Source organism: Delphinapterus leucas, chromosome 1 (assembly GCF_059928025.1).
Source record: "Delphinapterus leucas isolate spDelLeu-1000000601 "Yukka" chromosome 1, BTC_Dleu_Yukka2, whole genome shotgun sequence".
NCBI classification, from domain to species: Eukaryota; Metazoa; Chordata; class Mammalia; order Artiodactyla; family Monodontidae; genus Delphinapterus; species Delphinapterus leucas.
This window is the reverse complement of record NC_143129.1, coordinates 133059798-133084890: the sequence shown is the minus strand read 5'-3', so window position 1 is coordinate 133084890 and position 25093 is coordinate 133059798. Positions and strand designations below refer to the sequence as shown.

The window sequence follows — 25093 nt, the reverse complement described above, 5'->3', positions numbered from 1 at the left end:
ACAATTATTCACAGTACAATTCAACGTTTTTAGAGAGACTCCTATTGAGACAAAGCAGCAAATACTAAATGTTCTACTTCTCATTTATTATTGTATGTAACCACACAGAGGTGAACTAAATGAACACACTAAATACGATGTACAACTATATACTAGAGAATACAATCTTCCTTCCCTACAGAAGTTGGAAGAGCAGCTAACAATTTACTCTCAGGCAGCAGTTTAACTTCTCTCTGAGAGATGCCTGGCAGAGAATGACCAAATGCACAAATGCATACCTAGCACAAAATAGGAGCCTAAAGTTAGTCCGGTCACCACTCCCTCCTTAGGCCCTTAACCAGCCCACTGGCATTTTGTGCGTGTGAGTGTGTGTGTTTAAAGATAAAACGAGATGGCTAACAACTGGGCAGAATTCTCATTCAATTCTTAACATTTTATGGTAAACTCTATATGTTATCAGGAAATGAAAATTAAAACAATAATGAGGTACCCCTACACACCTATTAGCATGGCTGAAATCTGGAACACTGATAATATCAAAGCTGGCGAGGATGTAGAGCAACAGGAATGCTCATACGTTGCTGGTGGGAATGAAAAATGGTATAGCCACTTTGGAAGATGGCTCAGGGTTTTGTTTTGTTTTTTTACAAAACTAAACATACTCTTACCATACGATCCAGCAATTGCACTCCTTGGTATTTTCTCAAAGGAGTTGAAAACTTATTCCACATAAAAACCTGTACAAAGATGCTTATAGCAACTTTATTCATAATTGCCAAAATTTGGACTCAACCGAAATGTCCTTCAGTAGGTGAATGACAAATTGTGGTACATCCAGACAATGGAATATTATTCAACACTAAAAGGGAATGAGCTATAAAGCCATTAGCGGACATGGAAGAACCTTAAATTCATATTACTAAATGAAAGAAGCCAATCTGAAAAGGCTACATATCGTATGATTCCATACAATGGAATAGGTTCAGTTCAGGATCAGTTGCCCAGGATCCAAGAAGAATAAAATAGCTTTATTTTTCATTTAGGCCTGATGAGCAATGAAAATAGAACATGTGAAAAATTTTTAAGATCAAAAATATATAATAAAAAGACACATATTTTTCAATTAAATTAAGTTTTATTTTGTTATACAAAGTATTATGGAAAGTCCAAATCTTTTTAAAAGACAAAGAGTTAATGATTTACACCAGCAGAAAATTTATAATCCTTATAACCTGACCTTAGCTTTCAGTCCACCTAAAAATTGCCTTGCTTTTGTTTAAAGGATGGCTCCAAAGAAATGGACACTGATAATTCCCACTGCTGCTCTGATTCCATTCTCACTTTTAATATTATTTTTCAGACAGTTTAGTCAGTTTCAAGTGCCTTATCCTCTCCTCTCCACTTAGAATGCTTTATAGAACAGGCTATACTGTCCTATGGTCTCAGTTAACAAACTGCAAGACTTTTGAAGACAAACAGCATGGAACAGACAGTTAGCAATCTATATTTGGAGGAGTTGCTGCCTCCCACTCCTCCAATTTCCACAAGCTTGCTCTAGAGCCCTTCACAAAATAACATCCTGATGCAAACTACAGACCAGGGACTTCTATTTTATCTCTGGGCCCACTTAAGTCTGGGCTTAAAACCCAGAGCAGATTCTGAAGGATGCAGAGGAGGATGCCCCGATGTGTCCCAGATTAATTCTCTCTGAATTGAGTGTATGATGCCTGCTGGCCAAACAATGCAATTCTGACATTTATTGTCATGTCTTTTGTTTGTCAAATAGTCTAACAATGTTCTATAGTTTCAGCTCTCAGATCTAAGAGTATAAAATTCTTATTTAAAACTGGGTATGAAAATCCAGTATTCTCACAATACTAACACCTGCAAAATTCATAAACCCTGGAAAACACAGCTCAGAAAGCAGAAGATCTAAAAGTGTATGGAACTTTGTCTTAATAAAGATTCTGGTTTAAATAATTCTAATACTTTCCAAGCTTTGCTTTTAAAGGAATAACAATTTCTAACTTATCTGGATATTTTATAAGTACATATATGTACTTGGACTATGACTAAGAAAAAGAATAGAAATAAACTTTTAAAAATTAAGAAAAACCCAGTAAAACTCTTACAATTAGCTTAAATCACAAACTAATCACATTTTCTGAAGTAAAAGTTCATTAAGTTTATATTAAATTTAGATGGAAGTTATACATCAAATATTGTGTTCTATAATCAAAATCCCAGCTCACTGCATACAAACCAGACTATTGGATATTAAACACTGTTCCTTTAAACAACAACAAAAAAGATACTACTGATGATGAATTATGCTTTGATTTGACTTGGGTCCAAGCAAAGTATCTATTATATCTCCCTGAAAAGAAAAAAAAAAGGTCACACAATTACAATGCAATAAAACACAAATTAAGAGGTAAAGTAGTCTTTAAAATGCCATTTAAAATTTATAATCTAGTGATACACATATAAAGGGCATCCAATAAGATTGTAAAATGAAACAAACCAAGGTAAGTTTAAATAATAACATTTACTTCCTAGTATGAACCTGCTCTTTCCTATGAGAGATTCCCTTAATGAAGTTTGAAAAACAATTTTATAAGGATTCAGTAAAGGGACAATTTTGGCAGCTCCTGTTTAGCTTTAATGCTTAAATCTGTTCTCTCATCTGTAAAATAACTTTTAGTCTTGATGCTATCTTAAGCTCTTTGTTGATCTGTAGTGTTTGATTTAGAGAGAGTAAAATGTCTGAATTTCTATATGGATTTTGTATTTCATTTAATAATAATGATCTTTGTACTAAAAGGGTAAATGAAACCAAAGATGGGAGGTGAGTTTTCAAGAAAGACATAGTGAAAAGATGGGAATTGGAAGCAGAAGACTAGAGTTTTCTCTATCACATATAGGTGATCTTGAGGAAATCACTGATATCTGGGAATCTTAGTTTCTTTGAATGCATAATGGAAATATTAACATCCACTTCCAAAAACTGTTGTAAGAGGTGAATGAGCTAATGTAGGTGAAAGTGTTTTATAAACTCTAAAGAGTTATAAGCACCTTAGATAATACATAAGTCAGTTCCTGTCTTTTAACCTATACTATACTCTTTGGTACTTCCCCATCCTTTAAGCTGTGACACATCAAATCAGTTGCTAAGTTGCTTCTCAAACCCACCTAAATCTAGTTCAGTCTGTCACTTGGGCAAACGTAGTAGATCATTACTGTAGTTTGTTCACAGTTGTATTCTTAGTGCCTAAAACAGACCCTGTCATATAGTGTATACTCAGTAAATATTTATTGAATGAACAGTCTATTTTTTCTGTCTTCAGTGTCTCTCAACATTAATGTGCATATATATATATATATATATATACACACACACACACGTGTGTGTGTGTTTATATTTTTGACAATTTCACTTATCTTTTTGTTTTCCCTTTAATTTGGGAAAAAATGTACACTCAAAAGTACAGAGGAAAAGATGGCAAATATTTGTATACTGAAACATAAGAGTAGATACAGTATTTAGGAGTGATTCTCTACAGGCTGCCTCCAGAAAAGGAGTTGGTTTGTGCCACTGATATTAGCTTCTGCCAAGTGCTTAAGCCATAATTCTGTTCGATGCAAGACTTAGGCCCCCATCAACCAAACCCCATCACACCAGGAGAGGAGTTGGCGGTAAATCCTGTCAACAGCTAGCTACATCACAAAGTTATAACTGCAAGGCTTGGACCCCAACTGCCTGTTCATGTCAGGCATCAGGCTGATGTTACCCTTAACCATGAGCCCTGAGTCAGTAGGATAGGGCTAGAGCCAATGTTCTGCCATGTCCTATCACAATAATACTCTGACCCTTGATCACACTGGGAGGGTCCAGAGTTTCAGAAATTATGTCACTTAAAACCTCCTCCACAGCCCAAGGATCAAAGTCCTTCTCCTGCTGTGCAAGGCCACAGAAAGTGATGGGCAATGAGAATATGAGTGGGTGTTGTGGTCCTAAAATTGCTATTGATCCCTTCTCCGTGGGTTTTCCTCAGTGAACCCTGCTCCAGTACACTTTATGCGTGGGCTGTCTGGTACTTTGCCTTTGTGAAACACATATTTACCCCAAATCAACAAACATCATCTTTGCCTTGAATATTTTCTAATAAAAGAAATAAAATTTTACTGATGAAATTCTCTTTGTACCCTTCCCCAATCCTATTCTTCCCTCATCTTTCACTTCCCAGAGGCAGCCTTTATCATAAATTTGATGTACATCTTTCCTATATAGTGAAATCATATGACTTCCAAAATTTTGATTAACTCTTGGTTAAAATTAATGAAGAAATTGTAGGTCATAATGTTACTCAGTAAGACATCTTGATGGGAAATAATGGTTTGACATTAATTACTTTGAGACTTTAAATTACTTTTATGATTATAATTCTTCTCTGAAAAGCTAAGGAGGAAGCGTATCAGTTAAGCTTGTGGTTAAAAACCTGATTAATAATTTTTTGTTTAATCTCTCAGAAATATAACCCTGAACCTTTAAAATATAATGGCCAAAAAGAACGAAAAACTTATTTGTATTAGGAAATTGTATTTATTTACTAATGTATGGAATATATTTGTTAAAAGAAAATTTTGCTCAGCAGCACTGAAATCATTAACACACATGCACACACACACACGTTTGTCGAAAACATTCAGACTCTCTGAGCTTAGCCTTCTGCTTACAGAGCATACTGCTCAAAATAAAAGATGTCTCTGATTCAAATCAAAACAAAAATGAAACATTTTTCTTTCACATTCCAGTCTATATCCTTTTCTTTTACTAACTATAAATAGAGCCAGTAAAGGACATAATTTTGATTTTTGTGTTTAAATAATATTACATAAATCATAACATATTGTATTTACCTTCCTGCAATTTGCTTTTGTCACTCAACACTGTGTTTTTTAAGGTTTATTCAAAATTTGTCATATTGACACATTGAAATATATATCATTTAAACTTCTGTATTGTAATCACTCATGTAATTATGCCATATTTTATTTACCCAGTCTCCCACTGATGATCATTTAGATTGCTTCCAATTTATCAATGTAGAAACAAAGCTGTTATGAACATTCTTTTCTCATTTGCATGTCTTTCAGACCACTACCAACAAATTAAACAAAGCCCTGGGAGATATACAGAATCCAAACAGATGTCATTTAAACATCAAGAACAATTATAGTCCTACCAGATAGGAAAACTGTAGTAATTTAGAATTAATGACACAGTCAATAAATGAACTGAAATGAATCAAGTAATGCAGCAACACATTCAGGGTTGCAGCCTTCCATGAGAAGATGGAATATGCTGGTAATATATAATTAGACTTGAGGAGACACGGGCTTTGAGACGATTCCATATGGAGGGCATTGACAAATCAACTGTAAAACAGGGCTCAGCCTGGCAGCCAAGGTAGTCTGGAAAATGCCCTTAAACATCTACCGTCAATATGCATCTCAGCCAGTTGAGAAAATAATCTCCAAAGCTACCTGGAATGTTTCACTTGTTTCTTTATTGGGAAAACATATTTTTAGCCTGAGAAGAATAAAAGTTGTGTATAGAAATAATGTAGCAAATCAAACAGGTAATTTTAATACTTTTGTATTAAGGAATTTGTACATATTTGGAATTTTAAATATTCATTACATATAAAAGAATTTGTCATATTTGATTGTCTAACAAATAAATTTGTCTAATTTTAATGTGTGATTGGATAACTGATTTAGACTTGTAATCATAGATTTAAAAATTATTAATTTGTAAAGAGCATTGAAACATTTAGGAAAGTTTAAGATTCAGCATATTCAATATTTTAAATATATTAAATTAATAAAAATTCCTTAAGTATCTGAGATTTGTTGGCCCTAAGACAATTGAAGTACTTAAAAATCCAATATATTAAATCCATAAATGTAATTTAAAGAATTTAGAGAAATTTAATTGTGACAAAAACTCACTTAAAAGTAGGTATTAAAGTTTCCTAGACTTAGAATAATAAAATATATAATCTAAATGTAAGAGCTTAAGGTGACCTAACGTTTTTTTAAAATTTTGTAACATATTTGAATGTGAATGTTTGAAATGAATCTAGACTGAGTAATCTTCTCTATGTCTAAAAGAAACATTAAAAAAAACTCACATTGCTACCTTATACATATCTCCTGGTACACATGTGCAAGAGAATCTCGACATATTCCCATGACCCTTGCATAATAATTCCTGGGCTTCCCTGGTGGCGCAGTGGTTGAGAGTCCGCCTGCCAAGGCAGGGGACACGGGTTCGTGCCCCTCTCCGGGAAGATCCCACGTGCTGCGGAGCGGCTGGGCCCGTGAGCCATGGCCGCTGGGCCTGCGCTCCGGAGCCTGTGCTCTGCAACGGGAGAGGCCACAGCAGTGAGAGGCCCGCGTACCAGAGGAAAAAAAAAAAAAAAGAATTCTTAGTTCCCTACAACTCTGCTAATACTTGATATTGGCTAATATTTTAATTTTTGTAAATCTGATCAATATGAACTGGTATCTTATATAACTTTAATTGCACATCCCCTCGTTATTAGTGAGAATGAATATTGCTTCACAAGTTTATTTGATAATCTAGTTTCCTCTACTCTGAGTTAATATTTTATACGTTGCCTATTTAAAAAATTGAGTTCTTATTGTTTTGTAGGAGTTCTTTATACATTTTGGATATTAAATGTCTTTTATATATCTTGGAAATTTCTTCTTCCAATCTGTTTCATTTAACTTGGCATATGGAATCCTGAACAGAAAATGTTAATTTTGACATAATAATCATACAAAGAATAATTGAGATTTATTGAGAGCTTACTATGTGCCAGCAACAGTTCTAACCACTTTGCACATATTCACTCAATCTTTTTTTTTTTTTTTGCGGTACGCAGGCCTCTCACTGTTGTGGCCTCTCCCGTTGCGCAGCACAGGCTCCAGACACGCAGGCTCAGTGGCCATGGCTCATGGGCCTAGCCGCTCCACGGCATGTGGGATCTTCCCGGACCGGGGCACGAACCCATGTCCCCTGCATCGGCAGGCGGACTCGCAACCACTGCGCCACCAGGGAAGCCCTCAATCTTTCTAACAACCTTTGATTCTGGTACCAATATTATACCCATTTTACAAATAAAGAAAAGGAAAAAAATTGAAAAAATTAGGGGATTTGGGGTGGTCATTTAAAAAAAAAAATCTATCCTTGACCTTAAATGTATTATCCTACATTTTCTTCTAGGAGTTCGTTTACTTTTCACAGTCTTCAATCCATTTGGAGTTCACCATTGTACAAAATGTGAGATAGGGATCTAATGTTTCCCCCCTATGTCACTTCTCAAATTGTAAACCTTAAATGGCTTTCCATAATCTATAGAATAAAGTTCAAATTCCTCATCATGGCTGTCATACATTTTCTGGTCCCAGATGGCCCAACTGGCCCTTTTCTTGCTTTTATCTCAAGCAATCTCTTTACCAGTCAAAAAAATCTACTCACCATTTCCACATGAAAAGTGCCATGGACCTTTTCAATTCCATATCTTTGCTTAAACCTTTCACTCAGTCTGGAATAAAAATTCTACTCTCTTGTCTACAAGAGAAAATCCTAGTCCTCCAAAACACAGTTGAAATTTAATCTCCTGTGCGAAAGCCTTCCCCATAACATTCTTATTTTTTCCTTTTCTTCTTCCTATTCTCCTTTCAAAAGTCAACTGTTGTCCTGCTCTGTGCTCCTATAGGAGTTTGTTTATTTTGTTCTTTATGACTCGATTATGTTTCTTAAGCATATGTTGCTTCTTTCTTAGAAACTATATTCGTTTTGTTTATAGGTTTGTTCATTCACACATCTGTTCAACATTTGCTGAATGCCTATTATGTGCTAGCACCTATTATGTGCTAGCGCTATGCTAGATACTTGAACATACAATTTTCAAGCAGCTCAAACTAGTAAGAGAGACATGTATACAAAATATTATAATTCATATTGATAAACTGTTGTAGTACTTGATAGGTCCTGCAGAAAAATATATGTGATGAAAAGAATCAACATGCTAATGCTTATAGATTCCCTTCTACCAGTACACCAACACATACTAAGAAAAATTTTGAAACAATTCAAGTCTCCCTGCCCACTGCCCCAAGTTCAGAGCTTGTGGACAAGTTCTTAGAGCTCTTCTAGGATAGAACTGAAAGAATTACAGAGACAAAAAGGGATGGATTTAGGCCTTGAAGATATATTTAGGGTTTGAGAGATATGGACAGAAGAAGAAAAAGGAGTACTATGAACTACATATTTGGATCCATTTTAATGTTTCTTTGAGAGGCTTAAATAAAGAATAGAATTCTCTTTCAATTTCTTTTGGTAGTTGAGCTGTGTATCTTAAACAAGTTCCACTGTGGGCACAAACATCCCCATCCTCTTAAAATATCTTGCGTTCAATGAATGTGTGAGAAATTGAAAATATTAAAATGTTTTATATAGAAAAAATAAGCCATTGGGGTGCACATCTCAGAGCAGACTAAAATTGTTATGTAAGGAGACCAATGTATTTTTAAAATTACTTTATGTAGTGTAATGATTTGTAAAATGGATAAGTAAAAGACTAAAATCCATTCATGATCCTACCCCTAAAAAATAATGCTTCTAATATGTTGAATTTTTCTCTAGTTTTTCAATGCATATTTATTCAAAAACATCTATTGACTAACTACTACAAGCCAGACACTGTACTAGGTCACAGGGATATAGCCCAGAGCAAAAGAGACAAAATTCACTGTTTACATGGCACTTATAATCTAGCTGTGGAAGACTAGCAATTAACAAAATAAATCAATAAAGAATATGGTATATACCAAGTAAGTGATACTACGAAAAATAAGTTATGGAAGAGTATTGAATAGGGAGTGTGGGCAAGAGTAGAGGTTGCAATTTTAAATAAGGTGGCCAGTGAAGACTTCACTAAGAAAGTGACATTTCAGCAAAGACTTGCAGTGGGTAGAGGAACAAACTGTGTGGATTTTAGGGAGAGGGAATGACAAGTACAAAGTCCCAAGCAAGCTAGTATGTATGTAGGTAGGTATTCTCTGTTTGTTTGCTTGCTTGTTTGTTTGTTTAACATTTATAGTCCATATGGTTGGGGTAGAAGTGCACCTCTGACATGTGCCCCTAATCTAATCAGCACATCTGACTTTCCTGGTCATATTTCCCTCTGGTTGGATATTTAGATTGTTTCTTTTTTCTTTTTCTCTTTTTTTCTTACATTTTCTTTCTTTTTCTTTTTTCCTCATCCCATCACAAAATATGCTATAACTAATTTCTTTGATTGCCCTTATGAATATTTCTGTAGGACAGAGTCTCAAAAGTGGACAATTCTGGTTCAGATTGCCAAATTGCTTCCAAAGAAGTTATACCAATTTCTATTTCAACCATCAGTATAGGAGAGGACCTATCTTATCAAATTTTTGCCAGGAATAAGTAGTCCAATTTAAAAAAACTTTGTTAATTTGATATATGAGAATGGTATCACATTTTAATTTAATAATTTTTTATTAGTGAGGTTAAATTTTTAAATATATTTACTAGCCATTTTTTGTGAATGAACTGTTCCTGACCATTACTCACGCTTCTATTGGAGTCTTAATGTTTTTTCTTATTGATTTGTACATATTTTTAATATTTTTAACATGTTGATATATTCATGATAATAATTACCAGATTACTCCTTAAAATAGAAATGTAAACATAAACAGAAAAAACTGAAAAGCTGTCTTGAAAATAATGGGCATCTATATGGTATATATACAATGGAATATTACTCAGCCATAAAAAAATAAAATTTTGCCATTTGCAACAACATGGATGGACCTGGAGGGCATTATGCTTAGTGAAGTAAGTCAGAGAAAAATAAACACTATATGTTTTCACATATATGTGGAATCTAAAAAATAAAACAAATGAATGAATGTAGCAAAACAGAAACAAGACTCATAGATACAGAGAACAAATTAGTGGGTACCGGTGGGGAGAGGGGAGGGGAAAGGAGCAGATAAGAGAAGGGGATTAAGAGGTACAAATTACCAGGTATAAAATAAATAAGATACAAGGATATAATGTACAACACAGGATATATACCCAATATTTTATAATAACTTTAAGTATACTCTATAAAAATATCAAATCACTATGTTGTACACCTGAAACTAATATAACATTGTAAATCAACTATACTTCAATTTAAAATTTTTTTAAAACAAGAAATAAGTAAATATATAATTACATAAATAATTCTTAAAATAATGGGCATCTAGTAATACGGATTTGCTTGTCAAAGTTTTACAACAAAGTTTTGATATTTGAAAATCAGAGTAAGGGAAGAGGGTAATGCTAAACCAACAGAAACAAATGCCAATTTCAGGAACACTGGATAATATCTAAAAATATTTCTTGTAAAAGTCTTTGAAGATTTGCAGTAAGCAGTCCCAACCATATACTAGGGACAATTTTAAGTTCTTTCATATAATATTTATAATTATTCTGCCCAACAACATTATTTAATTTTACAGATAGAGAACGTGAGACTCAAAGAAAATAAGCCTAGTAGGGGCCACGCCTAGTAGGTAGCAACTCTTGGGACTTACATTCTTTCCATTGCACCACACTTAACATACGTTTAAGAAATGTAAATCTCTTCCATGCCACAAAATTACAACTGAATAAAATCATAGAATGACATAAATTTTGACTTTTGAGTCTTACCCGGTTAGAGTCCAAAGCAGGGGGCATATTTCTTAATTCATACACAGCAACTTGTCCATCACTGTCTCCCACCAGAAGGCAATCTGTTTGCTTAGTGAAGAGAACAGTTGTGAACTTGATGCCAGGGTTAGCAACTTTCACAATCAGAGGGTCCAAACTGTAATGAAATATTTTATTTGTAAATTTAGTTGTTGTTAATATGTTCTTTTTAGATATGGACTAAGAAAAATCTGAGATATTTGTGATTTCATGTAACAAAAACCAAAAGCTTCTTTATGTGTTTCCAAAAGCAAAATAACTGCTTCTGACTCTTTATTCAATCAAAACTTTCATTTTTTCAATAAACTAATTTCAACGAAATAAATTAAAGCAGTTCACAATTAAGATGTGAACTCATAATTTAAACTCCCAAGATGAGTAATTTTATGCATTAACTTGGCTAGGCTGCTGTATCCAGTGTTTGGTCAAACACCAGTCTACACATTGCTGTGAAGTATCTTTTTTTTTGTTTTTAGATATGATTAACTTAAATCAGTAGAATTTGAATAAAGCAGATTACCCTCCGTAAAGTGAGTTGGCCGCATCCAATCTGTTGAAAGCCTTAAAAGAAAAGACTGAGGTCCCTGAAGTAGAATAAAATTCTGCCTCCAGACTGCCTTTGTACTCAATACTGCAACATGGACTCCTCTGATGGAAATTCCAGGTTGCCAGCCTGTCATGCCGGTTTGGGACTTGCCAGGTCCCACAATCATGTGAGCCAATATTTTTAAATCTCTCTCTCTCTCTTTATTGGTTTAGTTTCTCTGAAGATCCCTAATACAACTCCTTAAATAATAAACGTCTCTTAACAGAAGGATGTTTTGATCCAGATGAACCCCTGGAACACAAATGAATCTCCGGCTTCCCTGGTGGCGCAGTGGTTTAGAATCCGCCTGCCTATGCAGGGGACATGGGTTCAAGCCCTGGTCCGGGAAAATCCCACATCCCTGTGGAACAACTAAGCCTGTGCGCCACAACTACTGAGCCTGTGTGCCACAACTACTGAGCCCGCATGCCTAGAGCCCGTGCTCTGCAAGAAGAGAAGCCATGGCAATAAGAAGCCCATACATCACAATGAAGAGTAGCCCCTACTCACCGCAACTAAAGAAAGCTCGCAGGCAGCAACGAAGACCCAATGCAGCCAAAAATAAAATAAAATAAATTTATTTAAAAAAATTAAAAATTAAATTAAATGAATCTGAACAAGATTGAAAACCTTGTTCAAAGGTTCTCTGAACAAGAACCTTTCCTACTCTTGGTTATCCAAAGCAATCCATTGACACCCTTATAAAATAAGAGCAGCAGTCACTTGCATACTTCTGAAGAAATGTTGCCCTGGGAACTACAATTTTACTAGAAAAAATAAAATCAGAGGTAGGATCATTTAAGTAGCCACTTTCTACCTTAGTCATCTCATACTCAAAAATAAATTGCTTTGTGTTGTAATCCTTGATTTGGGGGTCAAACTGTTTTATAGAACAAGCCATGATGAAAATTTCCAGTTACTAAATTATTAATCTCTAGGAAAAAGTTTGCAATTAATAATAAACCCATTGAATTTTATGTCATTTATTTTAAACAAGAATGCATTTCCATGCTTCATCTGCTAATAACTTGCCTAAAGATCTATAATATTTTCCAATATTGAAATATTGATTGAATAAGTATTACAGAACCATTAAACACTTTATTCCAGCATTGTATAAACTTTCATATTAAAAAGGATAGATGGCCTAGATGGCACTCTCATAACTTTGGTGTAACACTTAAAATAAGAAATTTTAATTAAATGCATGCCCCTTCAAATATGTTTTAAAGCAAGGTAAGAGAGTAAGTAAATATTATAAAAAATACTTATTTTGCTCCCTTTCTTTATCTTATTATAGAAAGTCTTTAGTTAATTAGACACAATTAGAACAGTGCCTCTCTGCATTCTTCCATAAACCAGGCAATGACAAAGGATTCAAGCTAGTTATGATATCCTATATCAGCCTGTAAAAGTTTATGGAGAGGGCTTCCCTGGTGGCGCAGTGGTTGAGGGTCTGCCTGCTGATGCAGGGGACACAGGTTCGTGCCCCGGTTCTGGGAAGATCCCACATGCCGCGGAGCGGCTGGGTCCGTGAGCCATGGCCACTGAGCCTGCGCGTCTGGAGCCTGTGCTCCGCAACGGGAGAGGCCACAACAGTGAGAGGCCCGCATACCGCAAAAACAAAACGTTTATGGAGATGGAGTAAGGTAACCTATTTTCATTCAAATATTTTTCATTCAAATATTTTTTAAATGACATATGGTATAAGTAATTAACATTAATATATTATTCTATTTTAGAATATGGTAATTTCAAGAATTATCTGGGTGTTTTAAATGTGCTCTGAAATGTTGGCATGTTATTTCAGTGTTTCCATTTAAATTGCTCTTGTAATATTTTTGCACAAAAAGGACTAAGAAAGACTATTTTGGTTGAAGAAAAGGAAAAAATAATTTGTTCATATTTTAATGTCTTCTGTGGAAACACTAGGGATGAATTTTGTTGGTACAGTTATTAATTCAGGATATTTGAAGCAGTAGTGAACAGCTGACAAGAATTAAGCAAACATGGGTACTGAAAAGTTAAAACACCTTCTTTCCACGTGAATGTTTTGCAAACTTTTTCCCCATGTCATAATTTTATACTACATTCCTTGTTTTTCTTAAATAAAATAATACTTTGCAGGTTCAAAACTATATTTATTATCCTGGCATATCTCTTTATTCACAAAGGACTCTCACAGTGTAAACTATTACTTGTCTTAAAGTAACTACAGTTCTCTCTAACCAATGTCAGTACTATCAGGTATCATTTAGATTGAACTGCTTCTATTAGAAATAACTCCAAGAAAAATATTAACACTTACGTGCTGAAGTGAAGGTCCCAAATCTCCACTCTGCTCTCGTTTGCAGCTGCAAATATATAGGATGATTTTGGAGACCAGGCAACATCATAAACAACATAAGTAGTTGGATAAAAACTCAAAAATGGCTTAAGATTCTCATGTTGCCATATAATAATGCCCCAATCTGCAGAACAGCTTAAGAATACATCATGACAAAATGGATTCCATGCTATTTTATACACTGGACCCTGGAATTAGAAAAATAAATTAAAATACATAGGTAAGTAGGATTTAACCTCTTATACTTTAAACTTGACCAACAAATTAAAAATGCTCAGATTTCTAAAAGCTTATACACCATGTAATTATTGTGTGGGTATTATTTTAGCTGAAAATAAGGCCATAAATTGAATCTCTTCCTTAAATTATGCCATTCAGAAACATAAAAATATAGTTGCTACAATACTCACTAAATATTAATACATATTATACTACTTTTAAAAATATAAGGAATGTTAAGGAAAATAAATAGAAATAAGGGAGAAAATGAAGAAAGCATAGTTGGAACAATCATAAAAAATGTAGAGAATAGGTATATGCCAGAGACAATTTCACTCTGGGATCAGCATGTCAACATAAGCAAAGTCGCTTAGAAACAAATAAAAATTGTGGCTTCTGCAACTGGCAAGAAGAAATCAAGGATACCGAGAAGCCAAATTAAATGACCCCCATGTTATTGGTGTTTTCTATATAAGAAAGCACTTAATTCAAGCTGGTATTTTTAACTCTGAAGTTGTAAATTATTGCATAAAAAATGCTGTGCCTAATGATACTATTTTTTTCAGAAATATTGCAAGATAAAATTTTCCATACCTACTATAATTAAACTAACCTTGTGTCCTCTGTAGGTATCTAGATATTGCTCATTATATGAACAAGAACATTTGTGAATATGACCTTCTTCAGTGCCAGCCAAATAGATATTTGTGTCCTATAACACAAAAAAATCAAAATGCATTTGCTTGTGATATATTAGTAAATGTGCTAAATAGAAGATTAGATGATTCAAGATCTCTTAGAGACAATTCAAGAACCAAACTAGAAATACTATCTAGAAGACAGTTGATTGTTGTCTTTTTCTTTCTATCATGATTTTACAATAATTAAATTACCTTGAAGGACTACTGTGCAAAGAAAATACAGACGTTTTTCTTTGCTGGAATAAAGGGTAGAAATTTGTATCCTGTCTAGAAATTACATGAACAAACACTGGCTTAAAATGAGGAAGAAACTTTCTAACATTTAGAGCTACCTGACAATGGAACTAACAATCCAGGGAAATAGTAAGTGTTCTTTCATTTGAACTAGTCAAAGAGAAGACAAATGACTTAACAATAACAATTTATGTACATAATGCTGAAGAAATTATTCTTGCTGGGAATGAGAGATTGAACTAGATGGAGTCTCAGACATCTTTTAACTCTAAATGTATGTAACAAATAGGGATTTAAAATGTAGTTTCTAAAATGAAGTCATAATCAAAAAGTCTGAAAGTCAGTGCTCTAAGTCCTGACTATGTAGAGTCAGCCTCACCTGGGAGCATTGTGCAGTGGCAGAATTTCAGGCCCTGTCCCAGACCTACTGAATCAGAATCTGCATTTTAACAAGATTCCCAAGTAATTTGTAAGTACACTGAAATATGAGACCCACTGCTTAGCATACACCAGAACTTAAGAATGCAATTACTAGGTTATGTTGCATATGTAGTTTAAATTACACAATAAAGTATAATGTTTTCCCCAAAGTAGTACTACCGATTTACATTCAGCAATATATAAAATTTCCCTTTGACACACATTCTCTTCAATAGTTGGTTACATCAGAAATCTTAAATTTTGCCATTCTATTAGGTATAAAACTACTTACACCTAATGGTTTTAAGTTCCATTTATATGGATATTAACAAGGTTGAGCACATTTTTATAAATAAAGAAAAAAGAATGAAAAGAATTGAAAACAGTCTCAGGGACCTCTGGGACAACATTAAACGCACCAACATTCGAATTATAGGGCTCCCAGAAGAAGAGAAAAAGGAAGGGACTGAGAAACTATTTGAAGAGATTATACTTGAAAACTTCCCTAATATGGGAAAGTAAATAGTTAATCAAGTCCAGGAAGCACAGAGAGTCCCATACAGGATAAATCCAAGGAGAAACAAGCCAAGACACATATTAGTCAAACTATCAAAAATTAAATACAAAGAAAAAATATTAAAAGCAGCAAGGGAAAAAGAGCAAATAACATACAAGGGAATCCCCATAAGGTTAACAGCTGATCTTTCAGCAGAAACTCTGCAAGCCAGAAGGGGGTGGCAGGACATATTTGGAGTGATGAAGGGGAAAAACCTACAACCAAGATTACTCTATCCAGCAAGGATCTCATTCAGATTTGATGGAGAAATTAAAAGCTTTACAGACAAGCAAAAGCTAAGAGAATTCAGCACCACCAAACAAGCTTCACAACAAATGCTAAAGGAACTTCTCTAGGCAGGAAACATGAGAGAAGGAAAAGACCTACAATAACAAACCCAAAACAATTAAGAAAATGGTAATAGGAACATACAGATTGATAACTACCTTAAATGTAAATGGATTAAATGCTCCAACCAAAAAATATAGGCTGGCTGAATGGATACAAAAACAAGACCCGTATATATGTTGTCTACAAGAGACCCACTTGAGACCTAGGGACACATACAGACTGAAAGTGAGGGGATAAAAAAAGATATTCCATGCAAATGGAAATCAAAAGAAAGCTGGAGTAGCAATTCTCATATCAGACAAAATAGACTTCAAAATAAAGACTATGACAAGAGACAAAGAAGGACATTATGTAATGATCAAGGGATCAATCCAAGAAGAAGATATAACAATTGTAAATATTTATGCACCCAACATAGGAGCACCTCAATACATAAGGCAAATTCTAACAGCCATAAAAGGGGAAATTGACAGTGACAAAATCATAGTAGGGGACGTTAACACCCCACTTTCACCAATGGACAGATCATCCAAAATGAAAATAAGTAAGGAAACACAAGCTTTAAATGATACATTAACCAAGATGGACTTAATTGATATTTATAGGATATTCCATCCAAGAAAACAGAATACACTTTCTTCTCAAGTGGTAATTCTCCAGGATAGATCATATCTTGGGACACAAATCAAGCCTTGGTAAATTTAAGAAAATTGAAATCGTATCAAGCATCTTTTCCAACCGCAGTGCTATGAGACTGGATATCAATTACAAGAAAAATTCTGTAAAAAATACAAAAACATGGAGGCTAAACAATACACTCCTAAATAACCAAGAGATCACTTAAAAAATTAAGGAGGAAATCAAAAAATACCTCGAAGCAAATGACAATGAAAACACGACGACCCAAAACCTATGGGATGCAGCAAAAGCAGATCTACGAGGGAAGTTTATAGCAGTACAATCTTATCTCAAGAAACAAGAAACACCTCAAATAAACAACCTAAACTAACACCTAAAGCAATTAGAGAAAGAAGAACAAAAAATCCAAAGTTAGCCGAAGAAAAGAAACCATAAAGATCAGATCAGAAATAAATGAAAAAGAAATGAAGGAAACAATAGCACAGATCAATGAAACTAAAAGCTGGTTCCTTGAGAGGATAAACAAGATTTATAAACCATTAGCCAGACTAATCAAGAAAAAAAGAAAGACACAAATAAATAGAATTAGAAATTAAAAAGAAGTAACAACTGACACTGCAGCAATACAAAGGATCATGAAAGAGTGCTACAACCAACTATATGCCAATAAAATGGACAACCTGGAAGAAATGGACAAATTCTTAGAAAAGCACAACCTTCTGAGACAGAACCAGGAAGAAATAGAAAATATAAACAGATCAATCACAAGCACTGAAATTGAGACTTTGATTAAAAACCTTCCAACAAACAAAAGCCCAGGACCAGATGGCTTCACGGGTGAATTCTATCAAACATTTAGAGAAGAGTTAACACCTATACTTCTCAAACTCTTCCAAAATATAGCAGAGGGAGAAACACACCCAAACTCATTGTACAAGGCCACCATCACCCTGATACCAAAACCAGAAAAAGATGTCACAAAGAAAGAAAACTACAGGCCAATAGCGCTGATGCAAAAATCCTCAATAAAATACTAGCAAAGAGAATCCAAGAGCACATTAAAAGGATCATACACCATGATCAAGTGGGGTTTATCCCAGGAATGCAAGGATTCTTCAGTATATGCAAATCGATCAACGTGATACACCATATAAACAAATTGAAGGGGAAAAACCATATGATCATCTCAATAGATGCAGAAAAAGCTTTCAACAAAATTCAATACCCATTTATGATAAAAACCCTCCAGAAAGTAGGCACAGAGGGAATTTACCTCAACATAATAAAGGCCATATATGACAAACCCACAGCCAACATCATCCTCAATGGTGAAAAATTGAAACCATTTCCACTAGGATCAGGAACAAGACAAGGTTACCCACTCTCACCACTATTATTCAACATAGTTTTGGAAGTTTTAGCCACAGCAATCAGAGAAGGAAAAGAAATAAAAGGAATCCAAATTGGAAAAGAAGAAATAAAACAGTCACTGTTTGCAGATGACATGAAACTATACATAGAGAATCCTAAAGATGCTACCAGAAAACTACTAGAGCTAATCAATGAATTTGGTAAAGTAGCAGGATACAAAATTAATGCACAGAAATCTCTGGCATTCCTATACACTAATGATGAAAAATCTGAAAGTGAAATTAAGAAAACACTTCCATTTACCATTGCAACACAAAGAATAAAATACCTAGGAATAAACCTACCTAAGGAGACAAAAGACCTGTATGCAGAAAATTATAACAAACTGATGAAAGAAATTAAAGATGATACAAATAGATGGAGAGTTATACCGTGTTCTTGGATTGGAAGAATCAACATTGTGAAAATGACTCTACTACCCAAAGCAATCTACAGATTCAATGCAATCCCTATCAAACTACCAATCGCATTTTTCACAACGAGAACAGAAAATTTCACAATTTGTATGGAAACACAAATGACCCTGAACAGCCAAAGCAATCTTGAGAAAGAAAAACAGAGCTGGAGGAATCAGGCTCTCTGACTTCAGACTATACTACAAAGCTACAGTAATCAACACAGTATGGTACTGGCACAAAAAACAAATACAGATCAATGGAACAGGATAGAAACACCAGAGATAAACCCACGCACCTATGTTCACCTTATTTTTGATAAAGAAGGCAAGAATATACAGTGGTAAAAGACAGCCTCTTCAATAAATGGTCCTGGGAAAACTGGAGAGCTACATGTAAAAGAATGAAATTAGAACACTCTCTAACACCATACACAAAAATAAACTCAAAATGGATTAAAGACCTAAATGTAAGGCCAGATACTATCAGGAAAACATAGGCAAACACTCTATGACATAAATCACAGCAAGATCCTTTTTGACCCACTTCCTAGAGAAATGGAAATAAAAACAAAAATAAACAAATGGGACCTAATGAAACTTAAAAGCTTCTGCACAGCAAAGGAAACCATAAACAAGACAAAAAGACAACCCTCAGAATGGGAGAAAATATTTGCAAATGAAGCAACTGACAAAGGATTAATCTCCAAATTTACAAGCAGCTCATGCAGCTCAGTATCAAAAAAAGAAACAACCCAATCCAAAAATGGGCAGAAGACCTAAATAGACATTTCTCCAAAGAAGATATACAGATCGCCAACAAACACATGAAAGAATGCTCAACATCATTAATCATTAGAGAAATGCAAATCGAAACTACAATGAGATATCATCTCACACAGGTCAGAATGGCCATCATCAAAAAATCTAGAAACAATAAATGCTGGAAAGGGTGTGGAGAAAAGGGAACCCTCTTGCACTGTTGGTGGGAATGTAAATTGATACAGCCACTATGGAGAACAGTATGGAGGTTCCTTAAAAAACTAAAAATAGAACTACCATACAACCCAGCAGTCCCACTACTGGGCATATACCCTGAGGAAAACATAATTCAAAAAGAGTCATGTACCACAATGTTCATTGCAGCTCTATTTACAATAGCTAGGACATGGAAGCAACCTAAGTATCCATCAACGGATGAATGGATAAAGATGTGGCACATATATACAATGGAATATTACTCAGCCTTAAAAAATAAATGAAATTGAGTTATTTGTAGTGAGATGGATGGACCTAGAGTCTGTCTTATAGAGTGAAGTAAGTCACAAAGAAGAAAACAAATACCATACGCTAACACATATATATGGAATCTAAAAAAAAAAAAAAGGTCATGAAGAACCTAGGGGCAAGACGGAAATAAAGACGCAGACCTACGAGAGAATGGACTTGAGGACATGGCGAGCAGGAAGGGTAAGCTGGGACAAAGTGAGAGAGTGGCATAGACATATATACACTACCAAACGTAAAATAGATAGGTAGTAGGAAGCAGCCACATAGTACAGGGAGATCAGCTCAGTGCTTTGTGACCACATAGAGGGGTGGGATAGGGAGGGTGGGAGGCAGGGAGATGAAAGAGGGAAGAGATATGGGGACATCTGTATATGTATAACTGATTTACCTTGTTATAAAGCAGAAAGTAACACACCATTGTAAAGCAATTATACTCCAATAAAGATGTTAAAAAAAATTTTTAAGTAAGTAAATAAATAAAAATGGTGTAAACATCACAATTAAAAGGCTGAGACTGTAAGATTCGATAAAAAAGCAAGACAACTATATGCTACCTAAAAGAAACATACCAAATATAAAGGCACAAATAGGTTAAATGTAAAGGATGGGAAATGATAAACCATGATAATACTAGTTAAAAGAAAGCTGGAGTAGCTACATTAATATCAGACTAAATAGATTTCAGAATAAAGAATGTTACCAGTTATAAATAAGGCCATTTTATAATGATAAGGGAGTTGATTAATCGAGAGAATGTGAAAATCCTAAACACTTTATGCATTTAAAACAAAGCTTCAAGATACATAAAACAAAAACCGATAGAATTTCAAGGAAAAAAAGAAAAATTCACAATTATTGTCAGAGACTTCAATCTCTTTCTCTCAATGACTGATGGAAGAAATCGGCAGAAAATCAGCAAGGATATTGTAAACTTGAACAACACCATCAACCCACTTAAACTGATTGACATCCACAGAACATTCCACCCAACAGTAGCAGAATATACACTTTTCTCAAGTGCATAGGGAACATTTACAAGTAAAAATCACATTCTGGGCTTTAAAACAAATTTCAATAAATACATAAAGATTCAGTTTATAAAAAGTTTGTTCTTTGATCATGATAGGATTGAATTAGAAATCAACAGCAAGATCCTTGGAAAAGCCCCAAATATTTGGAAACTAAATTACATGCTTCTAAATAACGCATCAATCAAATAAGAAATCAAAGGAGCACTATTGATGTTTTGGGCCAGCTAGTTCTTTGTTTGGGTCAGGGGAGGACAGTGGCTGTCTTGTGCATTGTAATGTATTTAGTGGCATCCCTGACCTCTGCCTACTAGATGCCTATAGCACTCCTCCCCACATCCCACCCCCCACAGCTGCAACAACCAAAAATATCTCAAGACATTGTGAAATGTCCCTGATGGGAAACTACTCCCCTCTCTGCCCACATTGAGAACCACTGCTCTAGAGTCAAGGTGAAAAGGAGAATACAGGAATTTGAGAATGAAGGCAGTTAGAATATGACTGCAGTAGTAAAAGTGAAATGTAATAAAGGCCTGAACCACATTAGCAGTAGTAGACTTGGACTAGAAGGAGTGGGACAATCTTACTTAAATATCATTTGGGTAATAGGGTAGAATAGAGTAAGAGCTCAAGTTTTGGCTTAAATAAGTAGGTGGATGATGGTGTCACTAAAGAGATAATCATATTACATATCAGAAAATAAATAGGATATGTGTTTTTGCAAGTCTGTCATAGTGGCTGAATTTCTGATTCCAAAGGACCTCTGGATAAAAAGAATTAGAAAAGTAGAACTTTACTAAGAGTGCTCTGACTTGACTTTCGTCTTGACAGACATGATCTTAAGTGGTCTTCCTGATCCCCAGAATCATGAGTCACCACTCACATTGAGATATGGAGGACTATAGAGTGGATTTGGTTTCTATAAGTATGATAGAGCAGCAGAGCACCAAAGAGAGGCAAGGAGGGGCATTCAAGTTAAACATGGAGCTGTAAAGATAGTTCCATAGTCGCTCAGAAATACAGACCTTTCCTCCAGAAAGCAGAAAAAGGACAGCCAACTGGAATGTGCCATTCTACCTTAGGCTGACACCTATGATACCTATGTGTGTGACTTTTTTATTTACAAGGCGCAATATTTATTAACATGATGACATTTTGTCTTGATTTATATCTTAATACACTTCAATTATCAGCAGTTGTTATATGCAATAGTAAATAACAGATTGAAATAATTTACCTTGGGGTGAAAAGCAAAACACATTCCAGGAGCCTGTCGAGATATCAAAGCTTCACCTTTCTTTTCTTTTTCCCCTCCTTTTTTGCTGCTGCTAGCAGTAGTTCTCCTCAAACGCATCAAATCTTTATTTAAAGAAAAAATACATATATTATTTACCACAGGAAATAATAATGTAGATATGTCCCTTCTGCAAAGAATATGATTTCTGCCATCCTTTGCAGGTCATTAGGTTAAAATTAGCAAATACCAGAGCTAGATGCTTAGAAAAACAATGACCAAGCCCAGTTTTTTTTCTTATTTAGCCAAACCTAAATTTGTCACCTCTTATACATAGTTCACTAGGAATTTTTAATTCAGCACATAACAAGAGAAAGATAATTTGGTGTCTGTGTGTGTATTTATTTATTCTTACCATGACAGTCCAGTCCTTTCCGTATAACCCATTTGGAGATCCTTCCATCTGCTGATATAGAAACTAGTATTTCTCTTTTGTCATCACCTGCTGTCCCTCGATCTTGTTCTATCCACTGTAGTTGCCATACAGGTCCCAAATGTTTTTGAGGTGATTCGCTAAAACAGGAAAAAGCACGAAATATAAAATACTTATAATAATTTTAAAATTCTTGGGGTATAAGCGACTTGGAGTATAAGTGATAAGGACAGCTCCCTAAAGCATCATGACCTACTCATGGAATGATACTTTTGTTGTTCAAAACTGGACTTTTACTTTAAGTATTTTGAAAAACAGGAAAAAAAATCACTTTGCTAATATTCACTGGTGTTTTTCTCATTTCTTACAAGAGGAAAATTTTATTGCCTTTAGTTATATTAGCTATCATATCAGGGATACAAAAGCAAACATTTTCTTTTTTTAGAATCTACTTCTCTTACTCTATTCATTTACTTTTTCCTAGTTGTGTAAATTTAATTTATTTTAGACACATTGAATATTACTATCTCCATCTTTATAAGGATATTTTTCATAGCTTAAATGAGTAAGTCATTTAAGTCTTATTCAAGTAAATAGTTACCTCACCCTTCTTCCTATGTTTCAGGATTGCCCACTGGCTTGATTCTCTCTAGGGCTGAGATTTAAAAGTTTTATGATGAATTATAATCACTTCTCAGATTACTGGCTGCTTTCCTGTCAGATTAATGGGTTGCTTTGTTCCTAGTACTGACTCCCTTGATTTTTTATGCAAACTCTCCAAATCAGTAGTTCTGAATTTTTTTAAGTCTATATATCTTTGATTATTTGGTAAAAGTTATGGACCCTCTTCCCAGAAACAAGCACAAAGGCTCACGCTTACAAAACTATGTAAATAATTTCAAAATTAAGCTAAAGAACACCTGCTTTAATGCCTATTTCCAGTTATTGTGAAGTTTATGCAAACACTAATATAAATATACCGCCTCATTTTGCTCCACTGGTATCTGGTTTATTATAAAAACCTAAGATATCTTTCAATATCTTTAACATTTTATTTTCTCAATATGTCTCATTCATTCATTCTTAATAAAACACTTACTGTAATCCTGTTATATGCCTGATATTATGTGACATACTGAGGATACAAAGGTAAGGAAGACATAATCCTTGCCCTCAGAGCTTACAGCCTCCTCAGGGAGTTATATATGTAAATAATTTATACAAAGCACAATAAAGGCTACAATAAACGTATGTATCGGATGCACAAAAGAAAAGAATGGGCAGGTTTCTTGGAAGACGTGACACAGAAGCAATAAAGGATACAACTTTCATTTATAAGGTGAATAAGTTCTGGAAATCTAATGTACAGCATGGTGATTATAGTTAATAATACTGTATTGCATACTTGAAATTTGCTAAGAGAGTAGATCTTAAGTGTCCTCACCACTCACACATAAAATGGTAATTATGTGAGGTTATGGTTGTGTTAATTAATTTGACTGTGGTGATCACTTCACAATGTATACATATATTAAATCACCACACTGTATGCCTTTAAAAATTATGTCATACAATCTAAATATATACAATTTTTATTTGTCAATTATACCTCAATAAAGCTGGAGATATTTAAAATTTTTGAAAAGAATAAACCATCAAGCCAAAGGAAGTTTGTTGGTGAAGAGGCAGAGAGGATGATAAGGAGATATTAGGGCAAAGCATTCCAGCTGGAGAGACATTATGAGGAATTATTAAATGCTTGAAGGATAATGGTATTACTCTCAATAACAATATAAACATTCACTCAAAACTAAATAAGATTAGAGTAATTTTTTCCTTCTCCCTAAAAAAAGCACATGGTTTATGTTTATCTAATTCTTGGGATTCTCACCTACTATCCAGAACTGGAATGTTACTGTTGCTCTGTACATTATAAATCGCAATAGTGCCATTGTGATAGCCAACTGCTAAAAGGTTAGGTGCTCCAGTTGAAAAATCCACAGCAGTAACGCCATATGGACTCTGATAAGTACGTTCTGGCCACTGAATAAAAAAGAAATTACATTACATTTTAACCTTGGTTTTGTAGACCGCAGTAAGGTGGGTATGATGGTGGCAGAAGACCAGGCTGGTGGCAGTGGGGATATGAGGAGAGTTAGTCTGCATTCAGTTACTCATTTCTTCCTAACTTCCTGTATACATGAGAATAAAACTTCAATTGGCCATTTCCTTTATTTTGATGAATCCTCAGAGCTCAGTAGTTTTAAGAAATACAGCACGTGGTTTCTACAGTAATTATCATTTTGGGTAATCCTCCAGCAGGATTTGTATGACCATCACAAGTCACCGTCTTAAAGATACAAATAATGGACACCAAATAA

The 25093-nt window shown here is 34.5% G+C and overlaps 1 protein-coding gene across 1 annotated transcript in view; it reads right to left on the bottom strand.

Annotated features, from left to right (window-relative positions):
- Nucleotides 1–496: 496 nt before the first annotated feature.
- Nucleotides 497–25093, bottom strand: part of DNAI4 (dynein axonemal intermediate chain 4) — a 119340-nt gene continuing 94743 nt past the window's right edge. Inside the window, exons 11-17 of the mRNA XM_022581148.3 lie at nucleotides 24604–24755; nucleotides 22695–22852; nucleotides 22283–22404; nucleotides 14615–14713; nucleotides 13744–13970; nucleotides 10811–10967; nucleotides 497–2377 (exon numbers count right to left, since the gene is read on the bottom strand). Coding sequence (XP_022436856.2) covers nucleotides 2315–2377; nucleotides 10811–10967; nucleotides 13744–13970; nucleotides 14615–14713; nucleotides 22283–22404; nucleotides 22695–22852; nucleotides 24604–24755 — 978 coding nt within the window. The 3' untranslated portion in view covers nucleotides 497–2314. The remainder of the gene's footprint in view (nucleotides 2378–10810; nucleotides 10968–13743; nucleotides 13971–14614; nucleotides 14714–22282; nucleotides 22405–22694; nucleotides 22853–24603; nucleotides 24756–25093) is intronic.